Source organism: Mobula hypostoma, chromosome 4 (genome assembly GCF_963921235.1).
Source record: "Mobula hypostoma chromosome 4, sMobHyp1.1, whole genome shotgun sequence".
Classification (NCBI taxonomy): Eukaryota; Metazoa; Chordata; class Chondrichthyes; order Myliobatiformes; family Myliobatidae; genus Mobula; species Mobula hypostoma.
This window is the reverse complement of record NC_086100.1, coordinates 100,573,770-100,586,550: the sequence shown is the minus strand read 5'-3', so window position 1 is coordinate 100,586,550 and position 12,781 is coordinate 100,573,770. Positions and strand designations below refer to the sequence as shown.

The 12,781-nt window shown below is 45.1% G+C and overlaps 1 protein-coding gene and 1 long non-coding RNA gene across 3 annotated transcripts in view; one reads left to right on the top strand and one right to left on the bottom strand.

Moving 5' to 3' along the window:
- The first annotated feature begins 5,319 nt into the window (after positions 1–5,319).
- Positions 5,320–12,407, top strand: drd5a (dopamine receptor D5a). Of its 2 annotated transcripts, none has more exons than XM_063046295.1 (2): positions 5,320–6,804; positions 8,028–12,407. In XM_063046295.1, exon 2 carries the CDS (start codon positions 8,922–8,924, stop codon positions 10,221–10,223), a length of 1,302 nt encoding a protein of 433 aa, XP_062902365.1. In that variant the 5' UTR covers positions 5,320–6,804; positions 8,028–8,921; the 3' UTR covers positions 10,224–12,407. The 2 variants fall into 2 exon arrangements, with proteins under 2 accessions (XP_062902365.1, XP_062902364.1); XM_063046294.1 differs by lacking the exon at positions 5,320–6,804 and adding an exon at positions 6,974–7,260.
- The window catches only part of LOC134345520 (uncharacterized), a 26,179-nt gene continuing 25,385 nt past the window's right edge, over positions 11,988–12,781 (bottom strand). The window contains exon 3 of the long non-coding RNA XR_010017713.1: positions 11,988–12,107. This is a non-coding gene — a long non-coding RNA (uncharacterized LOC134345520). The remainder of the gene's footprint in view (positions 12,108–12,781) is intronic.

Here is a 12,781-nt window from a genome sequence, read left to right as displayed (position 1 = left end):
TCATTATCATTAACAGGTAAAGGAAGCCAAGCAACCATTAACAGACACTAAGTGCCATAACATCGAGCCTGGAGACTACTTGGTTGTGTGGACACTTCAAAGAGAGAATTGTTTGGAACCTTGATTTGAAGGACCATTTCAGGTGTTGCTGGTTACAATACAGCCATCAAGCTAAGAGAAAAGCCACCGTGGATTCATGCTTCTCACCGTAAGAAGGTTCCAACTGACGTGAAAAACATATAAAATCACTGGGAATCTTAATGACATTGGTTAGATTAGCCCTTGTCTTTTTTTCTGACAGATTCAATAACTACAAACACTTTCTTAAGAAAGACTTGCAAGTGTGCAAACAGGACCAATGTCCTACGCTGCTGGGTTTGTATGGATATCCAGGCACATGTGGAAATGGCTATGCCCTTTTTACCCGTGCCCTTGAATGGAACAGAGTTAAACTGTTACTTCAGTTGGTCCAAGCCCTCTGCCATGGATATGTTGGTACAATGATGCTCAGACTCCAAAACATACAACCCTCCTCTGCTTATTGGTACAGCCAGAATATCACTGGGGAAAGATGGGGCTATAGATTAGGAAACAACAATTGTTTTAGAGGATGGTATATACCTCCATCTGACAATGTTAACTCGAGGGTAAAAGCACTTAGTGTAGTCCCCGGGGAAGGAAAAACTTGCCTATGGAACTGGTAAGGCATCAATTAGCAAATGGAACTGCATATGCTCTTGATCAAACCCAACAAACAATATCTAAATTGTTGACAGAATTGCTGGTGGTCCGTACAGTAGCATCGCAAAACCAAACGGCTTTGGACTTTGTCATATCCAAGAAAGGACTGTGCCCTAATTGGACAAGAATGTTGCATTTACATGTCAGTTCAATTCAAAGACGTAACACTTTGTGGATCATATCCAAGAGGCCATCGAAAAGATCAGTTTCACAATTATAGCAGTCCGAGAAGAGGATGATGGGCGACTATCCTACATTATGGTATAACCATTGGTATAATAATAATAGCTATTATTTGTTTGTGATTTCTGTGTAGTATAGGACTATATTAAGAATGGGTATCTGTTGATCCGGACTAGCAAAAGGGGGTTTTGTTCTAAGACTAGCATTATTTGAATATTCAAATCATTTTGATTACTGTACTCATACCTCTGTACATCAAACTGTGTTTTAACGATTATGGTGTTGTCATGAAATGACAAAAGGAAGGAATGTGGAAATTTATATGTAACCCTGAAGTCTTTATGAATTTGTAACTTTTGTAAAAAGTAATGTAATGAAATTGTGTCTGTGAAATCCCAAGGTGCTTTGCTGGTTTATGTGAGAAAACTTCAAGTGTGTTTGTGTTAACAAGTGTGTGGGAACAAACTATTTCTTTAATGACAGGCAATTTGTTTTACGGATGGAGGAGATGTTTTGATAACAGGGGTAAACAAGATGGAAGCTTCTAAATATCAAATGTGAGAAAGAGATACGAGTGAAGAATACAGAGGATTGTAATGTTATGGAATGAAGCAACCTAATCAATGTTCCTTGTAGAAAATTATATAAAAGTACTTTTAAAAACGCAAACATGAGGAAATCTGCAGATGCTGGAAATTCAAGCAACACACATCAAAGTTCCTGGTGAATGCAGCAGGCCAGGCAGCATCTATAGGAAGAGGTACAGTCAACGTTTCGGGCTGAGACTCCTCGTCAGGACTAACTGAAAGAAGAGCTAGTAAGAGATTTGAAAGTGGGAGGGGGAGGGGGAAATCTGAAATGATAGGAGAAAACAGGAGGGGGAGGGATGAAACTAAGAGCTGGAAAGTTGATTGGCAAAAGGCAGAGAATCATGGGAGGGGAGGCTGAGGGAGAAAGAAAGGGGGGAGGGAACCCAGAGGATGGGCAAGGAGTAAGAGGGACAGAGGGAGAAAAAAGAATGAATGAATGAATAAATAAACAAACAAATAAGTAAATAAATAAGGGATGGGGTACGAAGGGAAGGTGGAGCATTAACGGAAGTTAGAGAAGTCAATGTTTATGCCATCAGGTTGGAGGCTACCCAGACAAAATATAAGGTGCTGTTCCTCCAACCTGAGTGTGGCTTCATCTTGACAGTAGAGGAGGTCATGGATGGACATATCAGAATGGGAATGGGACGCGGAATTAAAATGTGTGGCCACTGGGTGATCCTGCTTTCTCTGGCGGACAGAGCGTAGGTGTTCAGTGAAATGGTCTCCCAGCCTGTGTCGGGTTTCACCAATATATAGGAGGCCGCACTGAGAGCACCGGACGCAGTATATCACCCCAGCCGACTCACAGGTGAAGTGTCGCCTCACCTGGAAGGACTGTCTGGGGCCCTGAATGGTGGTGAGGAAGGAAGTGTAAGGGCATATGTAGCACTTGTTCCGCTTACAAGGATAAGTGCCAGGAGGGAGATCAGTGGAAATGGATGCGGGGGGGGGGAGGGGAACGAATAGACAAGGGAGTCGCGTAGGGAGCAATCCCTGTGGAAAGCAGAGGGTGGGGGAGGGAAAGATGTGCTTGGTGGTGGGATCCCGTTGGAGGTGGCGGAAGTTTCGGAGAATTATATGTTGGACCCGGAGGCTGGTGGGGTGGTAGGTGAGGACAAGGGGAACCCTATTCCTAGTGGGGTGGCGGGATGATGGGGTGTGAGCAGATGTGTGTGAAATGGGAGAGATGCGTTTGAGAGCAGAGTTGATGGTGGAGGAAGGGAAGCCCCTTTCTTTAAAAAACAAAGACATTTCCTTCGTCCTGGAATGAAATGCCTCATCCTGAGAGCAGATGCAGTGGAGACGGAGGAATTGTGATAAAGGGGATGGCATTTTTTGCAAGAGACAGTGTGGAAAGAGGAATAATCCAGGTAGCTGTGAGAGTCCGTAGGCTTATAGCAGACATCAGTAGATAAGCGGTCTCCAGAGATAGAGACAGAAAGATCAGGAAAGGGGAGGGAGGTGTCGGAAATGGACCAGGTAAACTTGAGGGCATGGTGAAAGCCCTTACACTTCCTTCCTTACCACCACTCAGGGCCCCAGACAGTCCTTCCACCCGTGAGGTGACACTTCACCTGTGAGTCGGCTGGGGGGATATACTGCATCCGGTGCTCCCGGTGCGGCCTTCTATATATTGGCAGGACCCAACACAGGCTGGGAGACCGTTTCACTGAACACTTACTACTGCCAGGGAAAGCAGGATCACCCAGTGGCCACACATTTTAATTCCATATCCCATTCCCATTCTGATATATCATTCCACGGCCTCCTCTCCTGTCAAGATGAAGCCACACTCAGGTTGGAGGAACAACACCTTATATTCTGTCTGGGTAGCCTCCAACCTGATGGCATGAACATTGACTTCTCAAACTTCCGCTAATGCCCCACCTCCCCTTCATACCCCATCCCTTATCTATCTATCTATCTATCTATCGATATATTTATTTATTTATTTATTTATTTATTTTCCCCCTTTTTTTTTTCTCTCTCTCTTTTTTCTCCCTCTGTCCCTCTCACTATAACTCCTTGCCTGCTCTCCACCCTCTGGGTTCCCCCCCTTTCTAACTCCCTGGGCCTCTCGTCCCATGATCCTCTCCCTTCTCCAGCCTCGTATCCCTTTTGCCAATCACCTGTCCAGCTCTTGGCTCCATCCCTCCCCCTCCTGTCTTCTCCTATCATTTTGGATCTCCCCCTCCCCCTCCCACTTTCAAATCTCTTACTATCTCTTCTTTCAGTTAGTCCTGACAAAGGGTACTGGCCTGAAACATCGACTGTACCTCTTCCTAGAGATGCTGCCTGGCCTGCTGCATTCACCAGCATTTTTTGTGTGTGTTGCTGTAAAAGTACTTTGATTGAAACAGAAGATTGAAGCTATATTTCCAGATGAAATTTGGCTGGAGGTATATCTCCCCTTGCAAGTGAAATAATAAATGCATTAAAAATGTGATGCACTCTGAATGAGTTGCAGTTTGTTTCTTTATATTGGAAGACCTGGCTGAATGGTACATGACAGAAGTAAAGACGGAGAATGCTGCAAATACTCCACTGGTCATGAGGCATTGATGGAGATAGAAACAGAATTAATGATTCGATTGAATGACATTACAGACAAACTGGGAACAGTTAGAAAATAAGCATTGCTTGAATTTCACAGGAAGGGGAGGGATGGAGGGAATAAAGAGAAATTGAATGATACAAATAGTTGTAGTGCTGGTTGAGAGATTGTAGAAGGCTGTTAATAACAAATGGTGAAAGTAGAGGGAAAACCAAGAGAAAAGAAAACCAACAAAGTGAATACAGCATTTGCTAGTTATTTGCTAGATTATAGGTTGGGTCCCATGGTAGCATAGGAGTTAGCATGATGCTATTACAGATCAGGGTATCAGAGCTCGGAGTTCTATTCCAATTGCATCTGTAAAGAGTTTGTATGTCCTCCCCAGGGAATGCGTCGGTTTTCTCTGTGTGCTTGGGTTTCCTCCACCAGTCCAAAGGCATACTGGTCAGTAGGTTAATTGGACATTGTAAATTGTCCCACCATTAGGCGAGGGTTAAATCGGGTCTGCTGAGCGGCATGGCTCACAGGGCTGGAAGTGCCTATTCTGCACTGTATCTCAATAAATAAATAAATAAAAGAAAGGACTGGGAAGATCCAACAAGTCAAGCAGCATCTATGGAGAGAGAAACAATGAATGAAACAAATGGTCAGGATCAAAAGGTCAAAAATGGCACATCTGAAATAATTAAATAAAACAGAAAATACTGGAAACACTCAGCAGCTCAGGCAGCTTCTGTAGCAAAATAAAGAGAGTTAATGTTTCAGGTCAAAGACCTTTCAACAACCCTGACAAGGTCACAGATTCACAGTTGTATTATTTCCCCTATTTCCTCAGTTCTCCCTCTGTTTAACATCCCTTGGTCCAGGTAGAATCAGCACCATTTATTACCACTGACCTACAGGAAAGCCATGAAATTTATTATTTAGCAGCAACAGTATAATGCAAGACAAAAATGACTATAATTGCAAGAAGGAATAAATAGGGCAAAAGACAAATAATCGGCTGCTTCATTCCGTTTCTCAGTCTCCACCTCACAAACATTCTCTTTGTTTTCTTCAGCTGTCTCCTGTTTCTGAAATGAAACCTTGCCTGGTTTCCAAATGTTTTCATTTTGATAAAATATCATCAACCTGAAATGTTTAGTTTTTTCCCTGCACAGGAACTGCCTGACTTGCTAAATATTTGCATTATTTTGTTTTAGTTTTTAGCAATACAGGTCTTTTTTTTCATTTTCAACCAGTCTTCCTCAATTAACTTTCTTCCACAAGCATGAATCTTGGAGAAGCTGTGGGGTTTTCTACCTGTCTGTTTTACCTCCACCTGCAGTAGTTGTTTTCCTTTTCAATTAAGTGCAGACTATAGATTGGGGAACACCAGATGAGAAATCTAAATGTGGCTACAATGGGTAAGGAAGCCACAGGAGTTTGTACTATTCTGAATGAAAGTTATGCATCTGCCTTCATAGAAGAGGGCAAGTCACTGACAGAGAGAGTGGCACACATGGATGAGTGTTTAATTGATGTAACACATGAGGGTACAACCAAGAGCTGGGAAGTGGGAGTGACTCGCAAAGTCAAGGGTTCAATGTTCTAAGTTAAAGTGAAATTTACTGTCATATACACAAGTAGGTGTATGCAGAGGTGCACTGATAAAGTTACTTGCTGCAGCATCACATGCACATAGCATTGTATAAGCAGCATTCATAAGAAAATCAAACATAAAAATACACATTTTTACAAGAAAGAACACAATTAGAACAAAAGCAAAATAAAGTCCATTTTAGTGCAAAGTGATCAGAGTTGTTAAGCTGTAATGATTAGGATTTTGCTGGTTGGTTCAAGAACTGGATGGTTGAAGGGAAGTAGCTGTCTCAAACCCAGCAGTGTGGGACTTCAGGCTTCTGATGGTAGCAACAGAAAGCTGTCATGGTTGGAATGGTGGGGATGATTGATAATGGATGACAGCACCTCCTATAGATACTACCAAGATGGTAAGGGATGAGCCTGGGGTGTATTGGGCAACTTCTTACATTCCTGCATATTCGAATTTCCAAATCAGACCATGGTGCAGCCAGTCAGGATACAGCACTTTCAACTATATAACTTTGTTGATATGTTTGGTTACAAGCCAAACCTCCTAAGCTAAGTGAAAAACCTCCTCAGCCTCCTAAGAAAGTAAAGATGCTAACAGGCTTTCCTTATGGTTACATCTAAGTGCATAGCCCAAGGCAGGTCATTGGAGATGTATTTAAAGTACTCAAGTATTTAAAATGCTGCATTCCTCAATCATAGATCTTAACACATATGCCAATCAGCCCATCAAGTGTGCTCTGCCATTTTGGCTGATTATTTTCACTCTCAACCCTATTGCTCTGCCTTCTTTCTGTAACCTTTGTCCCCCTTACTAATCAAGAAACTATCAACCTACGCTTTAAATATGCTCAAGTATTTGACCTCTCCACACCTGCTTGTTGCAATGAATTCCACGCATTCACCGCACTCTGGCTTAAAACGTTCTCCTTTGGCAAGCAGACTCCTCAATACCTGTAATTCACCCAACTGCAATAGTTTCCTTTGTGAAATAGAATATGGCATTGGAACTGTACTTACCCTCCCAATCGGAGTGGACTAGAGCGTAGCTGAGATATTGTTAACACTCATCTCTACTGCCGTCTGCTGTTGTGTATCCAGTTGCAGGTGGAGTTACGGAGGCTCAGTTCTTGAAGCTTGATGGTAAGTTTGGATGAGATGATAGTATTAACTGCCGAGCTGTAATCGATGAACAACAGCCTGGCCTACAAGCCCTGTTGTCCAGATGATCCAGAGTAGAGTGAAGACGAGAGAAATCGCATCTGCGGTGGGCAAACTGGAGCAAATCCTGGTCAACTCTGAGGTTAGAGTTGAATGGCGCCACAACCAATCTCAGTAGCACTTCATTATAATGGATGCAAACCCTACCTGAATGAGGTCGTTGAGACAGTCACCGCCTTCAGTCCGTGTGACGTTTGTCAGTTAGCACATTCTCCCCATTGCCCAGGTCGCAAAGCTGAGCATAGGGATCGGCCTTAGCTGGGCACTGTAACTTGTTCCTGGCGTGTAGGGGAGCTGCAGAATCTGGGAGAATTGACACGATGTGCGCGGGAAATGCGGGATCATTGAAAATGGGTAGTTGACGATCGGCACCGAAAGGTATGTGCTACGTGTCGGTGTGATTCATTGTAAATGACTGGAACTCATATGCGTGGAATTATGTCTTTCCCATAAACTGTATTCATTTCTTAAAAGTCCCCGCAGACTGGGTGGAAAATTGAAAGCACACAGTTTATAATGAGCGCAAACCTGTCTCCATGGCTGAGTGCAATCATTTTTCTAAAACAAAAGGCACGTTCACACTTCTCCGTTAGCAAAGGGGATCCGTGACCTTTTCCTAATGTTTCTTTGCAACGAGTCTTACCCAGAGCGAAGCCCCAGGTTCGCCTTCTGTCCATCGGCATTTCAGTCAAATACCCGTCGGTTACCGCTGTAACAGTAGAGAGGTCTCACGTCGGTCACCAATGCATTGTAGACTAATCCGGGACCGTTACTCTCTCATGGATGAGAGCAGTGGTCACGGTTTGTACTTTACGATGCAGTGGAGGCAAGTGGTTCTCAATGAGGTAAATCCTATATCACTTATTTTCACGCAAAAAACCGAAATAATAATTCTGAATACGATGTTAACATATCACTGGGAATCTACCTCGAAGTATTCGGACCTACCGAGTCTTTAGCGAGCGGCATTATCCCATACCTAGTCCTGGAGCTCTCATTACATTCAATACAAATGTTTCATAAACGACGAACAGTTGGATAAATATTCCTGTGAGCACCTGCGGATTCGGATTTGGAGCCATACTTCAGAACTCTTGTGTCCACTGCCTGAATTTGTTTCTTTATTTTCTCCCCCATCCTTGCAGATAGCTCTCCATACAGGAGCTATTCGGGACATGTGACAATGGGAAATGTCGCTGTTTGGTTATCTGCTTGTCAGCCCGGAGACTCCCTGTGGCGCTCTCCAGTCGATGATAAGACAGAGGCAGAGGACTTCGTTTGTGGCAACCTGTGGCAGACGCTGCCTCAGCCGTGGCTGAGATCGGTTCTAGCTGAGTGTGGTTTGTTCTACAGATGAGGCTGGATTCTTTAGCGAACTTTAAAACCTGTCCGGTCTGAGAGCGTCCAGAAAACGGAGGAAGAGTCGAAACTACGAGAATAGTCTACTGCTGGCAGTCAGTTCAGTCTCTTTCTACGCATTATCACTTCTTCCGTTGAGCAGAACCGTTTTCCTTCAAAGGAATTTCAATTATTTGAATTAAACGATAATTAATTTTTTCCAGCACAACTTTGGATTTTAACTTTGGAAAGGAATTTTAATTGTGAGAGAATCTGTTTTTGGAGACATTTCAGTCAAGTGAATTGGTACCCGTTTGAGGGGCTTTTCCCCTTTCTTCCGAGACGCTGGGTCACAGGAAGAACATCTTCCGAGGGACATTGTAAAACGAGTGAATTTCGATGATTTATTCGCCTCCACGGAAATGACAGGTAGGCCGCTGGTGAGATGGGACAACCTTGCTGGCCGCTGTATTTGTCTGGGTGGAAACTCTCTCCCAAGACCTGGGGCTGAGACCAGGCCGGCTGAACAGGTCAAGATTTTAACGGGGCTCTTTGAGGGAAGAAGGCAAACGCATCCCCCGCCGAGTGTGACTGACCACCGGTGAGATGCGGGTGCGGACACTCTGCAGTCAAACTCCAGAATCCTTCTGAAAGACTGAGCTGGCACCATTAGGTATGGGCGGGCTGGCATAGCAGCCGGGATGGCGTCGAACAGCACCCTCAATGAAGCTGTAACTGCCAGGAGTGAGCTGACGGCTCGCGTTCTCACGGGGATCTTGCTCATGCTGTTGATCCTGTTTACCCTGTTCGGCAATGCGCTGGTGTGTGCCGCCGTGGTCCGCTTTGGACACCTCCGCACGAAGGTCACCAATATCTTCATAGTTTCGCTGGCCCTCTCCGACCTGCTGGTGGCCGTGCTGGTGATGCCGTGGAAAGCGGTGACAGAAGTCGTCACTTACTGGCCGTTCGGGAGCAGATTCTGCGATGTCTGGGTGGCTTCGGACATCATGTGCTCGACAGCGTCCATCCTGAACTTGTGTGTGATCAGCGTGGACAGGTACTGGGCAATCTCCAGCCCGTTCCTTTACCAGCGCAAAATGACTCACAGGGCTGCCCTGGTGATGATCGCCGTGACATGGGCTCTCTCGCTGCTCATCTCTTTCCTCCCCGTGCAATTCCACTGGCACAGCAGCCCAGCCCAGCCGTCGGCAGTGCCCAACAGCACCGAAAGCTGCGACTCCAGTCTCAACAGGACCTACGCGATCTCCTCTTCCCTGGTCAGTTTCTACATCCCCGTGGCCATCATGCTGGTCACTTACACGCGGATCTACAGGATCGCTCAGCTCCAAATCCGGCGCATCGCCTCGCTGGAGAGAGCGGCCGAACGTGCCCAGAACTGCTGCCGGGATAAGCGGCAGGCTCGGCAGCAGGTGCAGCATCCCAGCGCGCTGAAGAGTTCCTTCAAGAAAGAGACCAAGGTCTTGAAGACGCTCTCCATCATCATGGGGGTCTTTGTTTGCTGCTGGCTGCCCTTTTTCATCCTGAACTGTATGGTCCCTTTCTGCGACCGGCGCTCCCCGTCCACCGTCTCCGGGCTACCGTGTGTCAGCGAAACCACCTTTGACATCTTCGTGTGGTTCGGCTGGACCAACTCCACTCTCAACCCGGTTGTCTACGCTTTCAACCCCGAGTTCCGCAAAGCTTTCTCCAGCCTGCTGGGTTGCCAAGACCTCTGCTCCAACAACCAAGTGGAGACGGTGAACATTAGCAACCAGCTTGTGTCCTACAACCAGGACACGGCCTTCCACAAGGAGATGGTTACGGCCTATGTCACCATGATTCCCAATGTAATGGACTGCATGGAAGACAACCAGATCTTTGACAGGATGTCCCAGATCTTGGCCACCAATGAGTTAGCCACGGATTCCGTTTCCGAGGTGGAGGGAGAGGCAGACTTGTCGTTAGATAAAATCACGCCTTTTACCTCGAATGGTTTGCACTGATAATATCGAGGCAACCAGGTACCTCTGTCCATCCAGCTCTCCCAAACTATAGTGCCATTCCGGGACGGGTCAGAAAGCAGAACACAGCAAGCCCGTGCTCACTTCCAGTGTGGGCAGGTTCCAGTCATTGGTGGATGTTAATTTGTGGAGGAATAGAAATAAAAATAGCAGCGGGAAACCTGAACAAATGATAATTCTCATGCCAAGAGGAAATAAAAAAAACATAAAGTGGGCCTAAGGAATCAGTGGTAGTTCCACCAATTACCAACGTCGTTTACAACTCTGGGTAACTTGAGCAATTTGCCCTGTGGGCTACACCTCTATTGGCTCAGGGTACCTTTCCCATAACATTGCTCAAGATAAAAGCAAATTTGAAATATGTGCCCCCGAAGCTGCTGGTAACTACTTCTTCCAGGATGATTGGTCCCCAATGGATTAACTGGCTCAGTAAATGCGGATACCTTTTCACATTGTTAAGATGATGCATCAGCTTGTAAGAACATTTTTACTAAATTGAAACCAGATCACAACTTTAATCAATAAAGAACCACTTATTCCAAATTTAACACATATACTGATGAATGGAAATGACTCCCTACCCAAAGAATGATATAGTTACTGCAGAGGGTGTGTCACCAGACTGGTTCCTGGGATGGAGAGTCTGTTGCATGAGCAGATGGTCAGTAAGGTTGGCCTGTGTTCACCAGATGTTAGAACTGCTGCTTCACAGCAACAGTGGAGCAAGTTCAACTCAATCGCTGCGGCTGACTGTGTGTGTCTGCATGTTCTGCCTGTGAAGAATGAGATGTGATCTCATTGGGACAAACAACAGTGGCTCAACTGGTTAAGTATGGTGAAGATGTTTTACTTGGCTAAGGAGTTTAGAACCAGAGGCCATGGTCTCAAAATATTGATAAGCTACTTAGTGTCAGCCTCCACATGCAGGCACCTCCCAGTCTCAGTCCAGCTAATAGGATTCACCTACCACTGATTCCAGACTTATCACCTGCAGCCTATTTAACCCCCTATGCTCATCCACAGCCCTTGTTCACTCATTGAACCAGTTTCTCCCAGGCTTCACTCTCCCTGCCTAAAGCTTGCCTTGTTGCCTGTTGTGTTTAGTGTCTGTTTTCTCTTGTGGCTTATTATTTTGCAGTCTCTTATTAAAGGTATCATTCATGGATAAATCGTCTCTGATGCTCTCTCTGCTTTGGGTCAAGCCTCCTCTATATTTCCGGGAGAAGCAGTGCAGCAGACACGATTTATCAGTGCATGATAACTTTAATAATAGACTGCGAAAAAAAAAAAGCCATGAAGGTCCTCAAACCAAGAGAGAACAGAAACTAACCACAACAGGCAACAAGGTAATCTTTAGGCAGGGAGAGTGAAAGTTGGGAGCAACTGAGTGTGGATGAGAATGGGCATAAATAGGCTGCAGGTGATGTCTGGAACATGCAACACATAAATCCTATTAGCTGGGTGGAGACTGGGAAATACCAGACAAGTATGACTAAAGCAAGGATCATTTCTTCTCTTGGGATTCTCTAAACTGGAGGGATGTGGAGGATCATTCATTTCCAGATCCAAAATTGATACATTTCCATTCATCAAGGGAGTCAAGGGGCATACGTAAAGGACAAGATACTGTTGCTGAGTTATAGCTAAGTCAAGCTTTGTTGGATGGACGAACAGACTTGAGGGGATGAATTGCTTATTCTGCTGTTTTCCTTTAGTTCCTGATTCAGCCTGTACCTTGTGCTCACGCCTTCTACATTCCCAGTGGCGGCATGGAGACTTCGTGGGTTGAGCTGTGGGACGAGTTCCCTTGAATGTTCTTTCTGATGTTTTCCTGATAGTTCACAGGTATCAACTGTTTGTAAATACCTTTGACAAGTACAGACACATAAAGACAGCCATAGAAAAAGGGTTAAGGGGGAAAGACTAAATGTATAAAGAAGAATAAATAAAGTCTGCAATAGGTAAATGGACAATCCAGTATTTATTCACTGTAGAATGGAGTCCTTCCCACCTTTTTGCCCTTGTGGAAGTTTGACAGTGATTTACAACACAACAGAGGATTATGATTCCTTAACCAAATAACTTCACTGAGGGTGTACATTACACAATACTCCACCACTATTACAATTTACCATTTTGTGTTCAAACCACCCAACCCATTTTACTTTCACCATTCAACTGAGCTGCTGATCACTGTGGATGAGGATTCCATGGGATGTCTGGATGAGATTATCATACCTTCTCATGTTGACTGATGCCAGCAGGCAGCCTTCAACTGCTGCAAGCACAGAAGTACCGATGTTCATAACCCTGGTCTTTATCCTCAATGCCCACTTTTGTGAGCACTTGGTCAACTATGTGATCAGTTGCTGGTGATCCACCAGCTCTGCACTTCCTTTACACATTAATAACCAAAGTGCCATCTGTACCATAGTTTTTGCCCCTGTTATATTGTCATGTAGCTTTTGTGAGGAGTGTTTGCAAATACCACCAGCAGCCCCTCCTCCTTCATCCCTCCTCTACACCATCTCGCTACCCCA

Bases quoted from the DNA above. Each gene is read 5' to 3' on its own strand.
- drd5a (XM_063046295.1), top strand. From the start codon at position 8,922: ATGGCGTCGAACAGCACCCTCAATGAAGCTGTAACTGCCAGGAGTGAG.